The 26,433-nt window shown below is 40.3% G+C and overlaps 1 protein-coding gene across 2 annotated transcripts in view; it reads right to left on the reverse strand.

Annotated features, from left to right (window-relative positions):
• PHF20L1 (PHD finger protein 20 like 1) overlaps positions 1-26,433 on the reverse strand; it is a 91,138-nt gene that overhangs the window by 25,439 nt on the left and 39,266 nt on the right. For both annotated transcript variants that reach the window (XM_075825710.1, XM_075825711.1), the window contains 5 exons: positions 22,567-22,692; positions 16,800-16,882; positions 3,858-4,050; positions 2,331-2,501; positions 1,332-1,526 (listed from right to left, as the gene is read on the reverse strand). In XM_075825710.1, coding sequence (XP_075681825.1) covers positions 1,332-1,526; positions 2,331-2,501; positions 3,858-4,050; positions 16,800-16,882; positions 22,567-22,692 — 768 coding nt within the window. The remainder of the gene's footprint in view (positions 1-1,331; positions 1,527-2,330; positions 2,502-3,857; positions 4,051-16,799; positions 16,883-22,566; positions 22,693-26,433) is intronic.

Raw genomic sequence — 26,433 nt, forward strand, 5'->3', positions numbered from 1 at the left:
AAGTCAAACATATTGCAATAAACATGATGTGAGGGGCCTTAACGGGGCCCTATGGATACATTTGTATACGAACATAGGTGGAGATTTACCAAGAAAAATACTCCTGGGAGGACATTTCATCTCTTGTGACTGTTGCAGCCTGTGATTGGCTGCAGCAGTCACATGGGATGAAACGTCATCCCAGGAGGCCGGCCCGGACAGAGAAGCAGAGAGATCTGGGTAAGTATAAGCTTTTTTTTTTTTTTCCTGAGTTGCGATTTTTGCAGCAGAATCGCAGCTTTTCCACCGCAAAAATCACAACATCTTCTATTTGTTGCAGGTTTTACCACCCCATTGAATTCAATGGGGAAAACCCGCGATTCCAAAACATAAATTTATATTCTGCGGATTAAAAAAAAACAAAACGCACCGCATGTCCATTTATGAACAGTTTTTCAGTGTATTTTTTAAGCAGCGTGGATGAGATCTGTTCAAATCTCATCCACTCGGCTGCTGCTGTATTATGCTGTGGATTTTCTAAAACGAAACCCAGTGTTTAGGCGCGGACATACCCTCATAGTAAAAAAACAAAAAAAAAACAAGGCAATATCATTTACTTTACAATAAGGGATCATGCGACACGTTATTTTATCTATACAGTCACATAAGGGCAGCGTCAGATAATACCTTGAACAGAACCACTTTTCTAGCTTCGGTTCGGTTCCCATTGCCTTTGAGCCCTACGTTCATCGTATGCGCTGTGTAAGCTCCCGCCACACACACTAAACGTACAAAAAATGGAATGCCCAAAAGTTTCAGCAACCAGACAATAGGCTGATCAAAAAGTCTCCACCTGCTGGGAACCACATCGATCAGCTGTAATCTGCGTGGAAATCTGTCAGTAAATGTTCAATTTCCCTGCAGCACCACCACAGGTGAAATGAAGAATTACACAGTGTCCAGTCATATCAATGGCTTGTCTGTGTAATGCAGGACTGGACCTCCAGAACAAGAGATGCTCTTTATAACCGCTCTCCACTCTGGCCAAGAGTTGAGGGTCCTGACCAGAGGGCCTCCCTCTATTAACACAAAATTCCCTAATAGGGTGTATAAACAAAAATACTATAATACTAAAATTTGTCAAGAAACTTTTTGGACCAATGAAACATCAAATAAAATAGAAGAAGTGCTTTACCTGTAAAAGCGGCAGGCACAAAATGCCGCGAAGATTGGCGAGCACCTACCCGTGTAGAAGATTTTCAAGACGCCGGTTGTGTTGAGTTGGTGTTTGCGCGTGTTGTTACACATAGTAAGAAACAAGCCATGTGCTTGTAAAACCAAAAGAGTATTACCTGAGGATGTTGAGGCTAGTCTGTGGTCAGATATTGCTTTTGGAGAATAGGTTATCAATGGTAAGTGTTCCTTTTCTTTAGAGGGACAGTCAAAGTGATAAGTGGATTCTGGGATTATGGGAGAAGTAATTTCCGCGTTACGGCTTAGGTCAAGCGGTTCAAGCTTCTCCTGAGGCACAAAGGCAACGTCGGGTACTATATAAACAAAAGAATGTGATAGAGTATTACAATAGGACGTTCCGGAGGACACAACTAATGACATTCCCCTGATTAGGTCTGGAAACTTTTTGGAGAATACAATACTGGGAAAGGTATTTGTAGAAATAAAAAAATACTCATCATAAGGAGTGGGTGAAGGTACATTTTTTCTTTTTTTAATATAAAACCAAACAAACATGTTCGACCACTAAATAATCTATTTATTTATATTATTATTCAGTATAGTTAAAACACTTCGCAACTAAAACCAATATTAGTATTTTACCACTCAAATATTTATCTTTTTTTTTTGTTTTTTTAAACCCAGGAATGTTTTAAAAAGAGTTAACTAGTAATAAAGTATTTACCCAAAGAATGTATTTATAAAAAAAAAAAAAAAAAAAAAAAAAATAAAAAAGAAAAATTAAAAAAAAAAAAAATATATAATAATAATAATATATTGTAACTGGTGTAAAGTGAGCTAAAAATAGTTTTAATGTTTTAACAAAGTTAATAAAATAAAACTATAAATCTGGAACTTACGTAAAATATTTCAAAGCTAATGCTTAAAAAAAAAAAAAAAAAAAAAAAAAAATATATAAAAAAGGTAAAAAAGGAAAATTGTACAAAAATTAAAAAAAAAAAAAAATCGTACTGGTGTACTATTAGTTTTAAAATCTTTTACAATTATAAGCTGGAAGATCAAAAAATAAAAAAAATTATATTTCTAAATAATTTAATTGAGAAACCATGAATTATTTGGACGCTGACCGATGGGCTCGCATTCAATGTATTAATTACCCTTGGCTATAGAAAGGTCTTGCGGGGTTTGCGTGTAACTTAGAAGGCCTTTTCCTTCACTGAAAGGCATGCGGAGAATGTCGCCAGAGGCTTCTGATGTAAGGCGCCGAGATCTTCGCCTTTGGTTGTTACGTCCGGAAGACCTAGAAGGATTTGCGCTGTGTGGCGTACCTATAAAGAAAGAGCTTTCAATGATTACAAAGTTGAAGAAAATGACCTACTCTGACGAGTTGTAAACTCCCCTTCAAACTCGGTTTGTTTCCTAATAAGAACATGCACCGAAAAATAATTGTTTCTATCCAACGAATGAATTTCTGAAAAAGAGCCATCGCCCCAAAGAGGAAGCAGCGGTAATGTCATGATCCATGTAAAGTTTTACTTCGCTTTAAATGATGCGAATGATTACAAGAACATGAAACTTTAGCAAAAATTCTAATTTGCATCTATCTAAGCCGATTGGCTTAAAATAGCTCCCAGAGCTATGCATTTAATACCTGGTTGAGGCACATGCATAGATTAGGAGAGAGAAAAAAAAAAAAATAATACATTTTCCGAAAAGTATTCAGATGCACTTACGACATACATTTAGCATATGTTGTCATATTTTAACTGAATATTTAAAAAATAAAAATTGAAAAAAAAATGTATATTTTTGCTTCAAAAATAGTTACATATAATTATTCTAAAAAAAAAAAAAATAAATAAATTTTAAAAAAAATGCAGAACTAAATAAAAATTAAAAACAGATTCATAGATCCAGGTCAATATTTAAAACAATCCCAATGTTTTGTATAAACGCATTAGTGTCAAATGACCTTATAATTAAAATAAATAATGATCTAATTTTTTTTATTAAAAATTGTTTTGTCTAAAATTATAAAAAAAAAACAAAAAAAAACACACATTGGAGCTGATCTATAAAAACTGCTCATAAGATATAGGATAAAACCAGGCAAAAACTGCACTTCATTTCTCACATAGGTACTCACTGTATGATAAATTTGGTTCATCTTCCTAGACATATTAGACACTTAAGTTCCTTAGGCCACCTCATGGCCAGCGTACTTTACACCGATATTTTGCTACAAAAAAATGCTGCAAATATATGGCACATTTTATGGCTCCTATTAGCCACGCCCCCTTATCTAGACATTCAAAAGGGTTTAGTGAGGTGTAAAAAGTGTCTAAAACGCATAGTAAATTTGGCACACATCAGTAATGTAGACTATTTTTATGGCGCATTTTGCTTTGTAGGACCATCAAGTTTAACACCGTAGGTCAATCATTTCTTTCTGGATAAGATTTGGTTACTAAAATGTACATGTAGCATATGGGTAGAAAAATCTTATTTGAAAAAAAAAAAAAGTAAATTTGCGAAATTTTTGAAAATACTCAAATAGGAAAAAAAATTTCTAATTCAAATTAAATTTAAATTGCGCCGTCTGCAGTTCAATTCTAAAAGTATTTTCTGAAGAGATTTTATTGCGATAGGAGAAAGGAGATTGGATACAAATGTCAGATCCTCGCCTTGATTTAGCTGTGGATCAGTAACTGATAATGGGGACTTTTTACACCCTGAGGCGTCGACAGACTCCTGTTTGTCTTTCTTGCTGCGAGACTTCCCAGAAGACAAAGATGGCGGCAACAGCAAGGGTTTCACTGTCGGGCTAGAATGGAATATATCTGCTTCAATTTGACTCTGAGGTTTGGGAGTAATTGCCTAAATAAAAGAAAATAAGAGTAGAGTTATATCTGCATTAAACATGATTCGAGGCTGAGACAAGAGATATCCTTTGAAGCACATCATCGAAAAGCAAAAAGAAATGCTACAAATAAGAGCTGTGTCCATGGATCACAAAAGAAAAAAAAAAAAAAAACGCAAAAAAAAAAATATAAAACCTAAAAGCAGAGAAATACAATTTCACACCTTTGGCCGTAAAAAAAAATAAAAAATAAAAATAATCTATAATGCACATTTGGTTAATCACCATCAAAATATGTTTTTAAACTAAAAAACTTTGAGAGCCTTTTAACTAGAAATAAATATTTGCAGTTTTAAGTAATTTTAGTATTGACCATTTCAAATTAAAGAATTTGTTATTGTAGACTTGAATAAAAAAAATAAAAAAATAAAAATAGTCTGAGGTCAAAACTTTCTCTATTACCACCTATAGGTGACTACCCTCTAAGTCAAATTTCTTTAAAAAAATCAAAAAAATCCTTGAATACAAAATACACTGTGCAACCCTGAAAAATAATCGTTGTCCGTTTTCAGCACCGGCATTTACCTCTTGTGCAGGTCCAAAAATACTTGATGGATCAAATGTAATGCAGTAGAATTATTTGCAACCATTAAAGCTGGGAAATTTTTGTCAAATGAATCAAAGAACATTATCTGCACGTAGAACTATGAAATGTTAAGATACTGTCGAATAAAAATTTTGCATATATTTTTGCTCAATAAAAACTTGAATTTTTTTTTTTAGAAAGTTAAAAATATAACCATGCATTTATGGTTATGAACAGAATTGAAAAAAAACAAACTAAAACGAAAATATTGATGCATAAAACACTAAGGCTATGTTCACACGGAGTATTTTGGGGGAGGAATATCTGCCTCAAAATTCCGTTTGGAACTTTGAGGCAGATATTCCTCTCCCTGCACACCGATTTTCGCACCGTTTTTCGCCCGCGGCCATTGAGCGCCGCGGGCATAAAACAGCGAGAAATACGCTTTCTCCTGCCTCCCATTGAAGTCAATGGGAGGTCAGAGGCGGAAGCGCCCGAAGATAGGGCATGTCGCTTCTTTTTCCCGCGAGGCAGTTTTACTGCTCGCGGGAAAAAGACGCCGACGCCTCCCATTGAAATCAATGGGAGGCGTTCTCGGGCCGTTTTTGCCGAGTTTTGCGACGCGGTTTCCGCGTCAAAAAACTCGGCAAAATACCCCGTGTGAACATAGCCTAAGTTAGCAAAAAATAAAATAAAACTCTAACTGCTTATATTTCTGTTTATAATTTATTTAGGACCATCCACTTACTACATCAAAACAAAAATAAGTTCATTCCAAAAATATTGCCACCAAAACATTTATAAGCAAAAGTTTAACTAATGTTAGAGTTTATTAACTTGTGTCCAACAGTTTCAGGCGCCACGCGCACCACCGTAGTTTTCATTCGGAATTACGGATCAGGCAATTATGGACCCATTCATTTCTATAGGCCACGGACACCTTTCAGTATATTTACGGATGTGTCTGAGCCGTAGAAATGATCCGGAATATAGAACATGTCCTATTCTTATCCGCAATTGCGGCATGGACTCGCCCAGAGAAGTATACTGGCGCTTACGCAATTGCGGACGGCTAGTGATGTGCAACCGTATGTGCGGACTGTAAAAACACTTACGGACGTGTGCATGAGGCCTCAGTGAACAACACAACATTGAAGGAATATTGCCTGACACTGACATGGGGACCTGACTGGGCTCTATGAAGAAATACACAACAGGTACTTCTGTGTATAATAAATATAAAAATATATATATGTATTTTTTATTTTTTTTTTAAAGGTGGTGCAGAGGATGTAAAGTAAATGTGCTTGAAAAAAAATAAATAAATAAATAAATAAAATATATATATATATATATACACACACACACAGGGTGGGCCATTTATATGGATACACCTAAATAAAATGGGAATGGTTGGTGATATTAACTTCCTGTTTGTGGCACATTAGTATATGGGAGGGGGGAAACTTTCCAAGCTGGGTGTTGACCATGGCGGCCATTTTGAAGTCGGCCATTTTGTATCCAACTTTCGTTTTTTCAATGGGAAGAGGGTCATGTGACACATCAAACTTATCGAGAATTTCACAAGAAAAACAATGGTGTGCTTGGTTTTAACGTTACTTTATTCTTTCATGAGTTATTTATGTCATTATGGGTGTCAGGTCCGAGCATTCCTAGATGAACAGTTTCCTGGAAAGTGGATTGGTCGTCGTGGGCCACTTGAATGGCCCCCTAGGTCCCCCGATCTGACCCCCTTAGACTTTTATCTTTGGGGTCATCTGAAGGCAATGGTCTATGCTGTGAAGATACGAGATGTGCAGCAACTGAAACTACGGATACTGGAAGCCTGTGCTAGCATTTCTTCTGCGGTGTTGCTATCAGTGTGTGAAGAGTGGGAGAAGAGGGTTGCATTGACAATCCAACACAATGGGCAGCACTTTGAACACATTTTATAAGTGGTCAGAAACTTGTAAATAACTCATGAAAGAATAAAGTAACGTTAAAACCAAGCACACCATTGTTTTTCTTGTGAAATTCTCGATAAGTTTGATGTGTCACATGACCCTCTTCCCATTGAAAAAACTAAAGTTGGATACAAAATGGCCGACTTCAAAATGGCCGCCATGGTCAACACCCAGCTTGGAAAGTTTCCCCCCTCCCATATACTAATGTGCCACAAACAGGAAGTTAATATCACCAACCATTCCCATTTTATTTAGGTGTATCCATATAAATGGCCCACCCTGTATATATATATATATATATATATAAATCTTTTTATATTTTTTTATGAAAAGTATAGAGATATAGAATCATTGGCTTAGTTCTTGTTAGTGCAGATAGTGGAGTCTACAAAAAAAATGTATATATAAAAATATATGCAAGTGCAGTTCTCTCTGTTGATAAAGACCGCATGTGTTTTATATGTATGGGATGCAGAATCGGCAGCCGTCGTTTCCGTTCCTTCTTTTAACATTTAATGGTGAAGACAAATCCAACACGGACTCCTGCACCGATTTCTTCATCAAAGGGTCCACAGTGCTTATTAATTTGTCCAAAACAACAACAAAAAAAAAAAAAGAATAATAAATTATAATGACTTCTGGAATCTTCTCTGACGGAGCCCAGCTTTGATCAAGACCACCGCTAAGTCCCAGAAGATAACACTTGACTATTTGCTTCTTTAGGTTAAAAGTTCATTGTGTTTGGCACCAAAATATCGATTAGAAAACCAAAAACGAAAAAAAAAAACCGGTAAAATATTAATTATAGCCACAAAATGTAAACAAACACATTTTATTGCACATCAACTACAACAGCTTCATGATCATCAAATGTTGCATACATTATCAGTTCTATAGAAAACGAGGTCACATCGCTATAGACAAGAGAAAAAAAAAACGGTCATGTCCTTGTATAAAGTACAATCATAGGCAATTCTGTCTCAGGTAGAAATAACACAAGAGCATCCGCGGGGTGTGACATTCATACATTGTAAGTTTATGTGTCGTGTTAGATGGTAGATCATAGCAATGCATTATAAGAATACGAAAATACTGATCAAAATAGGACTCACAAAATAGAAAATGTAGAAGGTGTAACTTATAAAAAAAAAAGGTAAAAAAACCCAAAAAACAACAATATAAGTGCTTTGGTAGAATCAAGGACAGTCTCTGGCCATGATGTATCAATATTTTATGTAAACTTTTGCCCCTTTTTTTATTGCTCCAAAGTATTCAAAAATCTCCGCCCCTTCTCTTCTTGATAACTTCCAGAGAGTAGGAGAGGGGGACGATGGAAGGGAATAACACACGAATGTATTGAAGCAATAAATCGGTTGAATAAGTTGACACGCTCCGTAAGGTGAAGAAGCTCCACCGTTTGGCACTTTAAAGAGAATCTCCACCCGAAAATCAAAAATAGTTCTGCAAATAAAATTATTACATTTTCAAGTATTTTCTGATTGTTGTAGACTGCTAAAAATTTGTTGGGGTGGTCACGAAATACGAGCGATTGTTACACCTTATTTAGGAGGGATTGGGCAAATCAATTAGGGTCTGGGATGCCCCAAAATCGAGAATGGACAAATTGATTCGCTCTTTGTTCTAGAAATAATGGCAAATCGGATTAAATAATTTGCTCCCATTCTGAAGGAAGAAAACTTTCTCTATTACCACCTATAGGTGACTACCCTATAAGTCCAATTTCTTAAAAAAAACAACAAACTTGAATCCATGACTAGGGATATTAGCCAAACCAGAGACACCTATCTGTACACAGCACTGTTTCGGAGTTGTTGCTCCTCATCAGTAGAGAAGGGTTCTGGTTGGCTGGGTGGGTGAAATGCCTTGGAAGGTACTGGTTCTCCTTGCGGAGATCAAGCTAGTGTAAAGAGTGTTATATCAAATGATCCCTGGGAAAAAAGTATGCAAATGAGCTCTCCTCCAGAAGTAGGAAAGAGGTCTCTCAAGTGCTCTAGTTGTCGCCTGTTAGGGTATGTGCACACACACTAATTACGTCCATAATTTACGGACGTATTTCGGCCGCAAGTCCCGGACAGAACACAGTGCAGGGAGCCGGGCTCCTAGCATCATACTTATGTACGATGCTAGGAGTCCCTGCCTCGCTGCAGGACAACTGTCCCGTACTGTAATCATGTTTTCAGTGTCCTGCAGCGAGGCAGGGACTCCTAGAATCGTACATAAGTATGACGCTAGGAGCCCGGCTCCCTGCACTGTGTTCGGTCCGGTATTTGCGGCCGAAATACGTCCGTATATTACGGACGTAATTAGTGTGTGTGCACATACCCTTATTCAGTCACCTATTAGGGTACGTGCACACGTAGTGTTTTCAGGCGTATTTTGGGGCGTTTATGTGTCGGAAAACACCTGAAAAAACGGAAGCAGAACGCCTACAAACATCTGCCCATTGATTTCAATGGGAAATACAGCGTTCTGTTCCGACGGGGCCTTTTTTTACGCCTCATTTTCGGAAAACGGTGTGTAAAAAGACGCCGGCGAAAAAGAAGTGCAGGTCACATTATGGAGCAGTTTTTCATTGACTATAGAAAAACAGATCCAAAAACGGCCGTAAAAAACGCAGCAAATATGTGAGTGGCGTAAAAAAACGTCTGAAAATCAGGAGCCGTTTTCCCTTGAAAACCGCTCCGTATTTTCAGACATTTTTGATTTTGTAGGTATCCACACATTTGCCCTTCCTTCCCTTCTCATCTAAATGAGTGCTGGTCAGCGAAATGTTCTCACTTCACCGATCCCAACCTCTGTTTTGGATAAGTCTGAAATCACCTATCAGAAATGAGGGCCAGTATTGGGGGAGGGTGACTAAGAGGAGAGCGGGAGAAAGCGAATAACCCTAAAAGGTGACTAAATACAAATAAGTGACAACAACTCCATTGGGGCTATAGCGGCTGTCCCCTGTGAACTTCTGGTTTTTCCAAGTATGGTAACAGATAACAAGAAGGACTATCCACGAGATAGGCCATTAATGTCGGATAGATGCAAGTCCCAGCTCCGCACCTAAAGAAAAGGGGTCGACCCGTGAGATGGCCGACGGGTCCAGGCGGGGAATCATTGGAGAGGTGGCCACGATCACTGTCTCCAAGGAGTCCTACGGGAGTTATGGAAACAGCCCAGAATTTTGGACCTATTTAGAAAAAGAATTGTATTCATCCCTTTAAAGGGGATGTAGGAGATAAGAAAATATTTTTTTTTGTGATCAAAAACAACACTTGTCCATTGGCTGGTATTGCAGCTTCCAATTGAATGGAGCCGAGCTGCAATACTAGACAAATGCAACAGCCAAGAGTGGCGCTGTTTCTAGAAAAAAAAAAAAATTCTTATACAACCACTTTAAGATTTACCAGCAAGGGTTAAATGTTGAAGGACAAGGAGGTAAATTGCTCTTAAGGCCTCATGCACACGACCGTAAAAATCGTCCGGAATTGCGGACCCATTCACTTCTATTGTCCACGGACACCTTCCCGTTTATTTACAGGAAGGTGTCCGGGCCGTAAAAGCGTTCCGCAAAAGATAGGACATGTACTATCTTTTGCGTTTTACGGGCCGTGCTCCGAGAATGCGGGCGGCTGTCTGCGGCCGGCCGTGCCCACAATCGTGGCCTATGATTACGGGCACAGCCGTGTGCATGAGGCCTAAGAGAATACAATGCATTCTGCTGAAGGGTCTACAGAGAAGCCACAGGGAATTTAAAATGAGACATTGTCCTTCATGTTATTCTCTAAACACTCCCACGGCAACTACCTAAAATATTCTTCACGGCGGCTCTGAAGGGAAAGCATTAGACGGACTAAAGATACAATTACATGCGCTAAAGGATTAGAAATCATGGCCGCTTTCTGCCAGAAACATTGCAACATCCGCGCGCAGGTTGTGAGAAATTGCAGCTGAGCTTTATTCCCTTCAATGGAGCCAAGCTGCAATACCAGTCACAACCAGCAGACAAGTGGGGTGCTGTTTCTTAAAGAAAAAGTGTTCATGTTTCTTTAATTCTTGACAACCAATTTAAAGGGCAAAAGGCATCCAAAACACGGATTAAAAATGTCTGTAACTGTAAATCTTTTATATAAGAAAGGGGTTTGTGCAGTCTTCAGGGGTTCGCCTCCTTTACAAAAATATTTGGGTATACCCAAGTGTTCGCTTTATAAAACAATATAAAACACGTTTAAGAATCATATGGCTCGATTAGAATTATTCTACATGCCCGATATTCGAGGCATGTATTCCTCACAAAACACCCTTAAAAAAAAAAAAAAGATTTGTCCCCTCTCCTGACATGTCTGGTTTAGTAAATACTTGTATTCCCCTTCAAATAACAATACTGGAACATCTTTTCTTAAAACTCTCCATTGTGCTGTTCCTCTGTTATTCCTCCTAGAAATTTATGAATAAATTGACAACTGGGTGTAACCAATTGTGGGTGATACCAATTGTGGGTGGGTCCCTCCACAGTCTGACAATGTCCAATCAGAGCTTACAGTGCCTTTCTAGGAAGAACAACAGAGGAACGTCACAACACATCGTTCTAAAAAAAAAAACGGTGCTCCAGAATTATTTCATGGGAAACACAAGTATTTACTAAGAGAGACATGTCAGGAGAGGGGCCAAATCCTTCTCAACAAGAAAAGTAAACGTAATAGCAGAAGAAATTTATATTTGTGCAAAAGTAGTGGCTCAATATAAATATCACATTGAGGAACAGACAAAAGCACCAAAAGCCGATTTCATATAAAAAAAAAAAACAGCATTAAAAAAAATCAAAAAAGGACATAATAAAATACATTTTTAAACTGTAAATAGAGGAAAAGCAAAACTAACACATAATGCAACCTGAACATAACAAAAGCGGTGGTTACGGGAAACAAGTTATCGCTACTTTGCTGTTGAAAAATACTTATATTATATTTTGTATATACAGTGAAGGAAATAAGTATTTGATCCCTTGCTGGTTTTGTACGTTTGCCCACTGTCAAAGACCTGAACAGTCTAGAATTTTTAGGCTAGGTTAATTTTACCAGTGAGAGATAGATTATATAAAAAAAAACAAAACAGAAAATCACATTGTCAAAATTATATATATTTATTTGCATTGTGCACAGAGAAATAAGTATTTGATCCCCCACCAACCATTAAGAGTTCAGCCTCCTCCAGACCAGTTACACGCTCCAAATCAACTCATCGATCTGGGGCTCCATGCAAAATCTCACCTCGTGGGTTATCCTTGATCCTGAGGAAGGTGAGAGCTCAGCCGAAAACTACACGGGGGGAACTTGTTAATGATCTCAAGGCCGCTGGGACCACAGTCACCAAGAAAACCATTGTTGACACATTACGCCGTAATGGATTAAAATCCTGCAGTGCCCGCAAGGTCTCCCTGCTCAAGAAGGCACATGTACAGGCCCGTCTGAAGTTTGCGAATGAACATCTGGATGATTCTGAGAGTGATTGGGAGAAGGTGCTGTGGTCAGATAAGACTAAAATTGAGCTCTTTGGCATTAACTCAACTCGCCGTGTTTGGAGGAAGAGAAATGCTGCCTATGACCCAAAGAACACCGTCCCCACTGTCAAGCATGGAGGTGGAAACATTATGTTTTGGGGGTGTTTCTCTGCTAAGGGCACAGGACTACTTCACCGCATCAATGGGAGAATGGATGGAGCCATGTACCGTCAAATCCTGAGTGACAACCTCCTTCCCTCCACCAGGACATTAAAAATGGCTCGTGGCTGGGTCTTCCAGCACGACAATGACACGAAACATACAGCCAAGGCAACAAAGGAGTGGCTCAAAAAGAAGCACATTAAGGTCATGGAGTGGCCTAGCCAGTCTCCAGACCTTAATCCCATCGAAAACTTATGGAGGGAGCTGAAGATCCGAGTTGCCAAGCGACAGCCTCGAAATCTTAATGATTTACAGACGATCTGCAAAGAGGAGTGGGCCAAAATTCCATCTAACATGTGTGCAAACCTCATCATCAACTTCAAAAAACGTCTGACTGCTGTGCTTGCCAACAAGGGTTTTTCCACCAAGTATTAAGTCTTGTTTGACAAAGGGATCAAATACTTATTTCTCTGTGCACAATGCAAATAAATATATATAATTTTGACTATGTGATTTTCTGTTTTTTTTTAAATATAATCTATCTCTCACTGGTAAAATTAACCTAGCCTAAAAATTCTAGACTGTTCATGTCTTTGACAGTGGGCAAACTTACAAAATCAGCAAGGGATCAAATATTTATTTCCTTCACTGTACAACAATAGGAAATAACTGATCCCCTTCTACTACTAAGGCTTTATTCACATCTGCGTCAGGGTTCCGTTCTGACGTCCCGTCGGAGCTTCCCATCCAAGCGGAACCCTGACTGAAACAAATGGAAACCATAGATTTCGGTCACGGATCCGGTGCCAATGGTTTCCTTTTGACTCAGTTGTGCAAGGGTTCCGTCGTTTAGAAGGAATCAATACCGTAGCCGACTGCGCTATTCATTCCGTCAAAACGACGGAAACCTTACACAACGGTGACAAACGGAAACCATTGGCACTGGTTCCGTCACCATTGAAATCGCTGGTGATGCAAACGGAAACCTATGGTTTCCGTTTGTTTCAGTCAGGGTTCCGTTCTGACGGGAAGTTCCGAGGGAACATTTGAACGGAACCCTGACGCACATGTGAATGAAGCCTAACCAACCCCATAACCATCGTGAGGATTTGAATTATTTATTTAGAAAAATAAAAATGGAAAAAAATCCAAAAACTTTTGCAAACCAAAATTATGGGGAAAAAAAAATGTCCCCATGATAATTTTTTAGACTATACTTCACTTAAAAAATGACAGCATCAAACAACTAGGTTTCGGCTATTTATGGCTTCAGGGGGTTTTTTTAGCGTAAAAATAGTTTTTTTAATTAAAATATTTCCAACAAATAGTTAGAGGTTAAAAAAAATAATAATTTAAAAATAAAAGAAAATATTAGTCCACTACATTATGGACATTTGATTTCCCCCCTCCCCCGCTATAAAGTAAGAAATAATACTTCTCTGTAGGTAACATTTATCATTTAAAAAGGTGCCCTTAGTCTCCATCTTTTTTTTATTTTTAGAAAGGTTAACAAATGGTTAAAGCGTCATAATTTCTCTTCACAACACCCAGTTGGTAAAAAGTAAAAACACGCCCAGTTGTCTATTAAAAAACTCGTTAGCATAAATCTAAACTAGCTCATAACTTGCTCAAAAATTATCGTTTTTCAAAATAAAAACCACTGCTGTTATCTACATTACAGCGCCGATCAGATTATGTAGGAGATAGGGCAGTTATAAACTGGTGACAGAGCTTCTGTAAAGAGGCTGTCACATGATTATAAGTGCCCTATCTCCTACATAATGCGATCGGCGCTATAAAGTAGGTGACCCAGTGTTTTTAATTTAGAAAAACGATAATTTTTCATGTTAGCAGCGATTTTAGCTTTATGCGAATTAGTTTCTTAATGCCCAAGTGGGCGTGTTTTTACTTTAGACCAAGTGAGCGTTGTACAGAGGAGTGTATGACGCTGACCAATCAGTGACCAATCAGCGTCATACACGTCTCCCCATTCATTAAGTCAGCGCATAGGGACACTGCGTTATTCACTATGTGCTGTCTTATACTGACATATTAACGTTACTGAAGTGTTTAGACAGTGAATTGACATTCCTTCCAGACAGGACGCGATGTCTATTCACAATCCCGGCACTTCGTTAACGTTTGTTTGGTACTTACAGCAGAGCAAGCGTAGATCTCGCTGTAAATGACAGGTTACAGCGAGATTACGCTTTGCTCTGCCGTAAGTACCAAACAAACGTTACCGAAGTGCGGGGATTGTGAATAGACATCGCGTCCTGTCTGGAAGGAATGTCTATTCACTGTCTAAACTCTTCAGTAACGTTTGTGCAGCCACATACAGACACACTTAGTGAATAACGCAGTGTCACTATGCGCTGTCTAAATGAATGGGGAGACGTGTATGACGCTGATTGGTCACTGATTGGTCAGCGTCATACACTCCTCTGTACAACGCCCACTTGGTCTAAAGTAAAAACACGCCCACTTGGGCATTAAGAAACTAATTAGCATAAAGCTAAAATCGCTCCTAATGTGGTGAAAATAGATCGTTTTTCTAAATAAAAAGCATTGCCGTCACCTACATTATAGCGCCGATCTCCTTATGTAGGAGACAGGGAACTTATAATGTGGTGACAGAGCCTCTTTAAGCAAAATTGTTTTTATTCCGTATCAATTAATTGTGCAAATGGGAGCCCCCACTCCACTTCCTCCACATAATCACTGTCGAAGTGCATTACAGGGGGCCCATTGTTTTTAACAGACACATCATGGCCCTCTACACAGCTCTCAACTTCAACTAATAGAGGGTTATAAGACTTGTGGACTATCACTCCACTGGCTCAGCATGCCCTAATAGAACCCATAACAATTGTTCAGCGTGTTTATCTTTCAAAAAACAGCGCCACTCTTGCCCATGGACTGTACCTGGTATTGCTCAGCCTCTTTTAGTGAGTGTGGCTGACCCAATTCCATGTTTAGGCCATTGTATAGGAAGGGGCACAGCTGGAGGCAGACGCCAGAGCATCGTACTCCTGACGGGTGCACTCATCCTCCAGTCTGCAGGACTGCTGGTGGCCAATTCTGATAATGTGTAAGACCAGCATGTCTCATCCAGTTGTTTTTATTTAAAAAAAAAATAAAAAATTATTATAGATTTTTTTTACATTTTTTAGGTCGTTTTAGAACTGTGCACCGGAGCAGTCATTCTATAAATTAGCACCAACCCCACGGCATTATACGGTTTGCATCTACATGATCATCTACAGTAAAAAAAAAAAAAAACAAAAAAAAAAACAAACAGATTTTGTTTTAAAGCAACTCCAGCACAAGTGTCTATATTACACGACTTCCCAAATAAAATACATTAAAGGGCAATGTGGGCGGAAGAATAAAATGTAGCTCATCAATTAACAAGTGACAGGGGCTGCGGCTGAATAAACGGATAACCTGCGTTCTAATTAATCATTACAGCAAATAGTAAAAAAAATAAAAAAAAAATAAAAAAAAAAAAAATAATAATAATAATAACTTCCACTGTGCAGAAAACCATAAACTTCCTATTGTCAGCACTTTACACACAATGGTCCCTGCTCAGAGGAGCTTACAATCTAATGTTGGAGGATATCATATAAGAAATAAAGAGAATTAAGAGACCGAGAGAAAAAAATTAAATCTAAAATAAGTAGCAAAAAAAAAAAAAAAAAAAAAAATGTAAATAAAATTTATAAAATTAGAAAAACAATCTGGCAGTTTAAAGAGTAGCCGTTTCCCACGCAGACCATTTTTCTTCAATCATAAACTACAGTTTTTCTAGTTCCTATGAATGCATAAAATAATCATACACTTTCTAGGACTCCTTCACATAGTCCCATCAATTCACAGGACTTAACATAAAACTACTGAAGAAAGAAAGAAAGAAAAAAAAAAGAACGTTCCAAATTCTTACAATCAGTATAAACCACCTGTAGTGTTCCGTATTGGGGATCTGACACCATGTGCTTACAAGGATATCTTTATTTAATTTATTTTTATATTTTTCAGTCTATCTACCTATATGAATACTTTGCTTGACTCGCCGTATACAAATCAAGTCGCATCTAAAGCTGCGCTTCTGCTCTGATCGCCTCTGATCTCAAAATAACTGCTTGCTTGTTCAGTGTCTGCACAGAGCATGCTCAACTATGGTGCATGGTGGGAGAGGTCTACTTAGAAAAATAATAAGAAAAACTACATCTCCCACAATTCAGTGCAACTAAGCAGTTCCTTCCAATGCTAAAAACTTTCAATCGGCAGCCCGTAAATATATTATATTGTATAACGTAGTAAAAGACAAGTAAAGCAAAGTATCTGCCAATGTAGATGCGAGGAGGGGTGAGCGACATGGGGACAGACAGGCAATACCGGGAATACGTACAGCCTTCCACTTGTGCAGTTGAAAAGCTTTTGCACTGGTAACAGGCACTGGTTTAAGGTTCAGTAAGGTACAGCCCTGATGTGGGTCCCTGCTGGAATCTTGGAAAAGAACCACACTCGCCCATTTCATACCTCTTCCTGCTTTGCAGGCTTTTCAATAGCTTGCTGCTTCTTTTCTGCGTCATCCAGTACAACAGCTTTCGATGCCAATAATCCTTTAAAGAAAAAAAGGAAAAATCTATTGTGATCCAGACACAATGAAGCAGTAATCCCATTCCAGATATTTATCGTGTGTGTAAGAAAGAATTTTCAGACATCAATATAGGAAAGGATTCTTTACAGTAAGAGCAGCCAAAGCATGCCCTACCCCAAGAGGTAGTAATGGCAGACACTATGTCAGCATTTAAAAAAAAAAAAGGCTAGATGTTTAATTACAACCCTCAATGCCACTTGTCAATAATCTAATAACGAAAGACGTGTAATTAAGGTCGAGTTTGATGGACCGGTGTCTTTATTCAACTACAGTATTACGCTTACCCAACTGGCGGACGTTCATGCCAATCCAGGCTGTGATAGGTAGCGGAATTTGGGGCCACTACGAGATCTTGGGATGACCACCACAATTATGATGTCACATAAATCGTAGTAATAACTCTAGATAGAGGCTAGGTCCACTATAATAAGAATGGGACAAAAAGTGAACATGTCAGGAGACTATGCTGCCCTATGGGGGCAGGTCTGCTCTCCTATCAGCCTGTCAATCACTAGGAGGAAGGCGGGAGTAGGGCACCCCTCATGAATATACCAGACTCATAGGTATTCTTTTAATTGCTCCTATTAGCCAAACAAAACAATATTTTTCTGTGCCGGTTTGGCTAACGGGACCCCATACTACGCTACCTGTATATATGGCAACAGTCTGATGACCGATCCGCTTTAACCATGGCCACAACAATCAACCAAAAATGAAGGTTTATAGAAATACAAAAATAAAAGAGGTCCTTTCAAAGGCCAGAACATCCGACCACCATCCGATTTCACGGTCTGGCTTTAACCAATCCAATAAACCACCTGTCCCTCCCTTTCAACGAGCCCAGTACTCTAAAATACACGGCTTATCTTGAATTTTTTTTAGCTGTTCAAGGTATCTGTAACTTCAGTTCTCCAGTGCATGAATTTCCTACTCTCTGGATGCAGTCAGCAATGTAAACAAGCAATGTTTTCTTTATATTCTTGTTGCCATGGTTACGTCCATATGTATTAATGTATATTGTAATTTAAGACTAGGGTTCCATAGCCGCACAGCAGTGAACCATTGATCTTGATGCAACTTTAACATTCTCCTATGCTGGATTTATTGCAATGGTCGTAAAGCGTATGGGGGCGTCTCGACTCTCCCCCGACAGAAGATGTTGGGGTTAGGATGGATCGGGCATGTTGAATTCTATCGAGCGCTCTAGTTTACATTCAGAGGTAGCAAACAGTGTGCATACCAAGTCCTTCTCTAAGCGGAGACAATTGTATCCAGTCTAGACAATGCTCTGTGAGCTGAACTCCAGACTGATACAATGTAGCAAACAACCAGAGAGATTTGTTCTATTGATTGTGTTCAGCTCACAGAGCATTATATTGACTGGATACAGCTGTAAGAAAATTCTCAGCAGGGAGCAGTACTAGCGGTGTACGGGATTGCAACCTCTGAATGTAAAAAGGAGCGTTCCCATTCATTGACAGCAAGCAAAGATCTTAGAAAGGTAAGAAGTTTAAATACAAAAGTACATGAAAAAGTTGCAGAATTTATTTTAATTAGACAGTGATAAGGCTTAATTTACATAAAACTCCTTTGAGAAAGTTTTCTGGAATTCAGTAAGGGCTCTTGCACACGACAATACCAATCGGGCCGTTTTTCACGGCATCCGAATGGCACCGAATAGTTCTCACCAACTCACTCACTCCAGCGGGTAAATCGGGTCTGTGAAAACGGAGCCGACTCGCCGATCCGTGGAAAGATAGACCATGTCCTATCTTTCCACGGGCGGCACATGCGGTCGTGTGCAAGTACCCTAAGAAAACAGAGCACAAGTAGCGGGCACCTGGCAGAAATCAGATGCATTCCTTTAAAAATGGGCCGTAATGTAAGCAGTAAGACAGACAAAGGAAATCTGACCGTACTGTACAAAGCCCATTACATTGCCCCTCACAACTTTAATTCAAATGTGCAGTAATTAAAAAAAATATTGAAAACTCTTGAGTATTTCTTTATTTTACTTTTTATAACTTCATTTTTTTTATCATTTTTCTAAAGATTTCATTATTTTTTGTGTCGAAGTGTAAAAACTACCAGCTCTACAATGTGTTCTCCTATGACTGGACCCCGCTGTAAAGCTATGAAATAGACTGCAGCAGAACAGGAAAGCAGGGAAGGTTAAGTGGTGCCGATCTTGGCAGCCATCAGTTCTCTCAGCAATTCTCAAGAGGAAGCCAAGTAAAACTTGAGAGGCTTTGAAGTGCACGTTCTCCAAACGTTTACAGGAGAAGAGTAAGTGCAGGAAAACATTGGCACAGGGAGTGAATTACATTTATCATAACAAATCATCTAAAATCTTAACTCTTCCCGCTTTCGTGCTACACAATTATATATGCAAAGATGAAAAATGCAATAGATTGCCAACTCAGGTAAAAAGTCTAAAAATATTTCAGTGGTTTCATTAAAGGGTCAGTTCTCCTGTGTGGTGTAGTATAGAGGAGCTGTCGGCTCTCCTGTGTGGTATAGTATAGAGGAGCTGTCAGCTCTCCTGTGTGGTGTAGTATAGAGGAGCTGTCAGCTCTCCTGTGGTGTAGTATAGAGGAGCTGTCAGCTCTCCTGTGTGGTGTAGTATAGAGGACACGTCAGCTCTCCTGTGCGGTGTAGTATAAAGGAACTGTCGGCTCTCCTGTGCGGTGTAGTATAAAGGAGCGGTCAGCTCTCCTGTGTGGTGTAGTATAGAGGATCTGTCCGCTCTCCTGTGTGGTGTAGTATAGAGGAGCTGTCAGCTCTCCTGTGTGGTGTAGTATAGAGGAGCTGTCGGCTCTCCTGTGTGGTATAGTATAGAGGAGCTGTCAGCTCTCCTGTGTGGTGTAGTATAGAGGATCTGTCAGTTCTCCTGTGTGGTGTAGTATAGAGGAGCTGTCGGCTCTCCTGTGTGGTATAGTATAGAGGAGCTGTCAGCTCTCCTGTGTGGTGTAGTATAGAGGAGCTGTCAGTTCTCCTGTGTGGTGTAGTATAGAGGATCTGTCAGTTCTCCTGTGTGGTGTAGTATAGAGGATCTGTCAGTTCTCCTGTGTGGTGTAGTATAGAGGAGCTGTCGGCTCTCCTGTGTGGTATAGTATAGAGGAGCTGTCGGCTCTCCTGTGTGGTGTAGTATATAGGAGCTGTCAGTTCTCCTGTGTGGTGTAGTATATAGGAGCGGTCAGTTCTCCTGTGTGGTGTAGTATAGAGGATCTGTCAGCTCTCCTGTGTGGTGTAGTATAGAGGATCTGTCAGCTCTCCTGTGTGGTGTAGTATAGAGGATCTGTCAGCTCTCCTGTGTGGTGTAGTATAGAGGAGCGGTCAGCTCTCCTGTGTGGTGTAGTATAGAGGAGCGGTCAGCTCTCCTGTGTGGTGTAGTATAGAGGATCTGTCAGCTCTCCTGTGTGGTGTAGTATAGAGGATCTGTCGGTTCTCCTGTGTAGTGTAGTATAGAGGAGCTGTCGGTTCTCCTGTGTGGTGTAGTATAGAGGATCTGTCAGTTCTCCTGTGTGGTGTAGTATAGAGGATCTGTCAGCTCTCCTGTGTGGTGTAGTATAGAGGAGCTGTCAGTTCTCCTGTGTGGTGTAGTATAGAGGATCTGTCGGTTCTCCTGTGTGGTGTGGTATAGAGGAGCTGTCAGCTCTCCTGTGTGGTGTAGTATAGAGGATCTGTCGGTTCTCCTGTGTAGTGTGGTATAGAGGAGCTGTCAGCTCTCCTGTGTGGTGTAGTATAGAGGAGCTGTCAGCTCTCCTGTGTGGTGTAGTATAGAGGAGCTGTCAGCTCTCCTGTGTGGTGTAGTATAGAGGATCTGTCAGCTCTCCTGTGTGGTGTAGTATAGAGGATCTGTCAGCTCTCCTGTGTGGTGTAGTATAGAGGAGCTGGCAGCTCTCCTGTGTGGTGTAGTATAGAGGAGCTGTCAGCTCTCCTGTGTGGTGTAGTATAGAGGATCTGTCAGTTCTCCTGTGTGGTGTAGTATAGAGGTTCTGTCAGTTCTCCTGTGTGGTGTAGTATAGAGGTTCTGTCAGTTCTCCTGTGTGGTGTAGTATAGAGGATCTGTCAGCTCTCCTGTGTGGTGTAGTATAGAGGATCTGTCAGCTCTCCTGTGTGGTGTAGTATAGAGGAGCTGTCAGTTCTCCTGTGTGGTGTAGTATAGAGGATCTGTCAGCTCTCCTGTGTGGTGTAGTATAGAGGAGCTGTCAGTACTCCTGTGTGGTGTAGTATAGAGGAGCTGTCAGTACTCCTGTGTGGTGTAGTATAGAGGATCTGTCAGCTCTCCTGTGTGGTGTAGTTTAGAGGAGCTGTCAGCTCTCCTGTGTGGTGTAGTATAGAGGAGCTGTCAGCTGTCCTGTGTGGTGTAGTATAGAGGATCTGTCAGCTCTCCTGTGTGGTGTAGTATAGAGGAGCTGTCAGCTCTCCTGTGTGGTGTAGTATAGAGGAGCTGTCAGTTCTCCTGTGTGGTGTAGTATAGAGGAGCTGTCGGTTCTCCTGTGTGGCGTAGTATAGAGGATCTGTCAGTTCTCCTGTGTGGTGTAGTATAGAGGATCTGTCAGCTCTCCTGTGTGGTGTAGTATAGAGGAGCTGTCAGCTCTCCTGTGTGGTGTAGTATAGAGGAGCTGTCAGCTCTCCTGTGTGGTGTAGTATAGAGGAGCTGTCAGTTCTCCTGTGTGGTGTAGTATAGAGGATCTGTCGGCTCTCCTGTGTGGTGTAGTCTGTTTTAGTAAATACTCGTATTTCATATGAAATAACAATATTGGAGCATCTTATCTTAGAACTCTGTATTATGACTTTCCTTTGTTATTACTCCTGGAAATGCATAACCAAGTTGACATTGGTCCTTGGAAAGTAGTTATTGTGCTTACTTACTACATCAGGCACCCCAACAAAACCAACAATTTTCTATGATTAAAAATTCCCTTTAAAAAGTGTAACTAAACTTTAAAAAAAAATTGATGTCAGAAGTTTTGATCATGGGAATCCAAGTACTGAAACCCCCACCAATCACTCAAATGAAGTGGCAGACGCGCTCGGGTGAGCGCTGCACAGCTCAGTTTCTGATCTGCTTTTCTCAGAAAGTCGATCGATCGGTGTATGGGCTCAATATAAAAAGTCTATTTGTAGTTTTATTTTCTACATTTAACAAGTTTATAAGCTTATGGTGTAAATATAAGATCTCCTAAAATGCACCACAGCAGAACACACTCTTTAAGGACACAATCAGAAAGGGAGCGGCTGGAACAGGTAAAGTCAGAGCTAGGAGAAAGCCAAAATAGATTTGAAAGCTGCTTTGGATGTGAATGGAGTAAATACGACTAAATTCAAGCACCAGATAAGAAACTGTATTACACGGACACTGCATTGATTTAAATGGGAACTGTGTAATGGTTCACTCCAATGCCCCATGGTGGCACAGGGCAATTGAACACTTGCTCCGTGTACCCCCACAGATTACAGCTGATCGCTGGGTATACCAGAACAGGGACACCCTGCAAACAGCCTATAATATGGGTATCCTAACAAAAAAGGATTTTCTCACGCGGAAAAACCCTTTAAGCCGACACTGTTCTCTGAAACAAGAATGTTTCTGAGAATTCCCTAGGAATATGTCACATCACATTGAGGATAAGGCAGTACCTGTTATCTTGTTTAGCCGGGCACGCTTTGCTTGAAAGGAGCTGGCTTGGCTGATCTTCCTCTTCAACAAGAGTTCATCTTCTCGCTGCGGAATTGGCAGTTTCGGAACTACTTCTAAAGCAATTTCTGAATATCAAAAAAAATATATTATTTTTATTGATTTACAAAATTGAAATGTTAAAAATTCTGAAAAAACAAAAAAAGCAAAACAAAAACCTCAAATTACTGTAGAAGCAAAAGATTCTTGGAATAAGAATTCCTTCCAAAATGAAACAATGATAACAACAGTGGTTTTTATTTTGAAAAACTATCATTTTTGAGCAAGTTATGAGCAATTTTAGATTTATGCTAATGAGTTTCTTAATAGACATCTGGGCGTGTTTTTACTTTTGACCAACTGGGTGTTGCACAGAGGAGTGTGTGAGGCTGACCAATCAGTGACCAATCAGTGACTAATCAGTGTCCTACACTTCTCATTGTTCCAGCCCAGCTTCTTTCACTACAGAGCGTGATTGGTCATAACTTGCTCAAAAATGATCGTTTTTCAAAATAAAAACCACTGTTGTCATCTACATTACAGCGCCGATCACATTATGTAGGAGATAGAGCTCTTATAATCTGGTGACAAAGCCGCTTTATGTGTCAAAGGGGTTGTCCAGTTTAGAAAAATCCATTTTCATACACGGTGTAATACTTAATTGCACCTGTGGTTGCGCTGCAGGGAAATTGACCACTTACTGCCAGGTTTCCTACAGATTACAGCTGATCGCCGAGTGTCCCAGGAGAGGGACAATTTGAGATCTGCTTATTGTCACGAGACCCTTCTAACAAGTACAGAATGTCGAAAGCGGAGAACCCCTTTATTGCGGGACAAAGAAAATTAAAACCAGGTGAGTGCTTTACAGCAGCCTGTAGTCTGGACCCCTCTGACAGACTACCGCTTGCTATAAAGACAGCCAGGACAATCGTCAGTAGTCGGATTTTAGCCTACCTGTCCTGTGGCAAATAATAATACTAAATGAAAGAATTGCTATTTAAAGAGGCTTTCTGGTTTTATGCAAATAGAGATTAATACTTGTATAATAAAACGTTCTAACAATTGTAATTACAGTTTCACATCACTGTTAAGATCTCTGTTTGCTGTCGATAAGTGGTAATGACCTTAAAGAGGACCTGTCACTAGGTCATATAAGTTGAACTGGTTTACTGACCTGGATAGCGCGGTCTCCCTGATTCCAGCTCCGTTTTTGTTATTCTCCTGGACCACCCCGTTCCAGAGATATGACCCCCTGTTCTGTGGGCTCCCACTAATTTTCTGTAGTTAGCTAACAGGGCGTGAACTACCCTCAAGCTTCTTCACTCTGATTGGTCAGCATCAGAGAAAGGGAAGCTAGCTCCACCCGTTACATTAAATTAGCATAGAGGGAACCAACACAACAGGGGGCCATATCTGTGGAACAGGAGGGGAAGTCCAGAAAAAACAGCGCTGGAATCAGGGAGACTGTACTTTTCAGGTCAGTTACCCAGTTCAACTTATACAAAGTAGAGTCCCATTATTTGGACCAGTAGCTAATATCCAGAGTAACCGCCGTGTGCAGCCCGGACAGCAGCTAGACGGGCGGGGAGTGATTAATAAGGTGCTGGTCGGTGGTCTCTACAGTATCTGGCGCCGTGGTGACTGCAGAACATCCCACATTTGCTGGAGGGTGAGTGGTGGAGGATCCATAGAGCGAACATGACAATTGAGGTCCCACAGATTCTCAATTGGGCTCAAGTCTGGAGAATTAGGGGTCCAGGGAAGTACTTGGAAGTCTTCGTCGGGCTCTTCCAACCGTCTGACATTTCTAGCCATGTGACATATCGCATTGTCTTGCCGGAGGATTACATCTGCCCCAGAGAAGACAATCAGCAAGTATGGGGGACGTGATCTGCAACGATGGATTCATACCCAAATCGGTTCAGAGCCTTCCACATGGATGAGTGGCCCATAGAATTCCATGAAAAATCCCCCAGACCATAAAGCTGCCGCCACCGGCTTGTGTTCTTCCAGCAATGGTTGCCGGGTGTTTGTTCTCGGATGTTTCTCGCCTGAAACACCAACGTCCATCCGTTCCATGAAGCAGAAAACGTGACTCATCGGAGAAGACAACCCTTTACCAACCATCGGTGGTCCAATTCCGATACTGCCGTGCAAATGAAAGCCTTTGTTTCCGATGCACCTTTGTTACATAGGAGCAGTGACCGTCCATCTGCTTCGGAGCCACATACGCAGCGGGGTTCGCAGAATTGCAGTTTTAGACAGGCCTGGTAGCCCCCTGTTTGACTTTCATGCGGAGCTGCACCACTGTAGCGACGTTCACCTCTCACATAACTGGCACGTGGTGCTCCGCAGTTTCCACATCGGTTATTCCCAATGCTGCCATTTGTCCACTCACCAACACGCGAACAGTTCACAAACTGCGCAGTGTGAGAAATACCGACACCCTGGCCCGAAAGCCGATAATCAGCCCTTTTTGCAACTCTGATAAATGGCCCCTTTTACCCATGACAACAACGAGTGATATGTGATCAGAGAGTCTATCACACCCCTTATATACCCACCAAGCCTGCCCATCACACATCACTTCCCTCATGGGCTACGACTTTGAAAATAGGAGGTGGTGATAATATTGGGACTGGACTGTGTATGTCCTACTGACACAGGAGAATGTTTGTCACACCAGAGAGAGCTCTAATACACTTCTCTTCCCATCTTGGAGTGGTTTGGCACATCAGAATTTTATCACATCCCAGTGATCACAGGGGTTAGATGTCTGGGATCCCAGCAGATCCGGAGAACAAAGACACCTAGCAGGATCTGCACTTAAGAATATATGTGAGTTTGAATGTCTATATAAGGAATTAATACGTGAAACTATTTACCAGAATTCTCCTTTAAGAAATTAAATGACTTCTCTCAGGATAAAACATACTTAGGAAAATCAATGTGATTTGTTGGTGGGGTTTGATCCCCAGGACACCCCTAAATCAGAAGAACAAATTTCACTTTTAACCACCCCAGTGCCATCTATTTCCATGTGGCTGTGTCTGATACTACAGATCAGCCCCCATCAAGTAGGATTTTTTTACTTGACAAAAAATATATGCAAACGGTAACAACTTCCTAAAGAATTATTAGCATGGGAATGGATTTTAGCAGAGTTCCCCTTTAAGCATTTAAAGTGTTTTTATGGAATATTAATGTTCTCTACTTTTGTCATTCATTCTGTTAACTAAACCCATCATAGAAAGTAGGGCAAAACTTGACATCCATCTCCAAAGTCGAATTAAAACAGCAACAAAATTTTTTATTGACATCAAAAAGGGGAAGATGAACAAGTCAAAAACATTGTATACAAGAATGCAAACAGCGATCCATAAGATACAATGTAAAGTGCGTACGAGCCCCAAACTAGATCAGACCAGCTTTACAGAGGCTCTGTCACCAGATTATAAGTGCCCCGTCTCCTACATAATGTGATCGGCGCTGTAATGTAGAGAACAGCAGTGGTTTTTATTTTGAAAAACGATCATTTTTGAGCAAGTTATGAGCAATTTTAGATTTATGCTAATGAGTTTCTCATTGGACAACTGGGCGTGTTTTAACTTTTTACCAACTGGGTGTTGTACAGAGGAGTGTATGAGGCCGACCAATCAGTGACCAATCAGTGACCAATCAGCGTCATCCACTTCTCATTGTTCCAGTCCGGCTTCTTTCACTGCACAATCATGCTGTAACAATGAGAAGTGGATGACGCTGATTGGTCACTGATTGGTCACTGATTGGTCGGCCTCATACACTCCTCTGTACAACGCCCAGTTGGTAAA

The sequence above is a fragment of the Rhinoderma darwinii genome, chromosome 5 (genome assembly GCF_050947455.1).
Source record: "Rhinoderma darwinii isolate aRhiDar2 chromosome 5, aRhiDar2.hap1, whole genome shotgun sequence".
In the NCBI taxonomy this organism is placed as follows: Eukaryota; Metazoa; Chordata; class Amphibia; order Anura; family Rhinodermatidae; genus Rhinoderma; species Rhinoderma darwinii.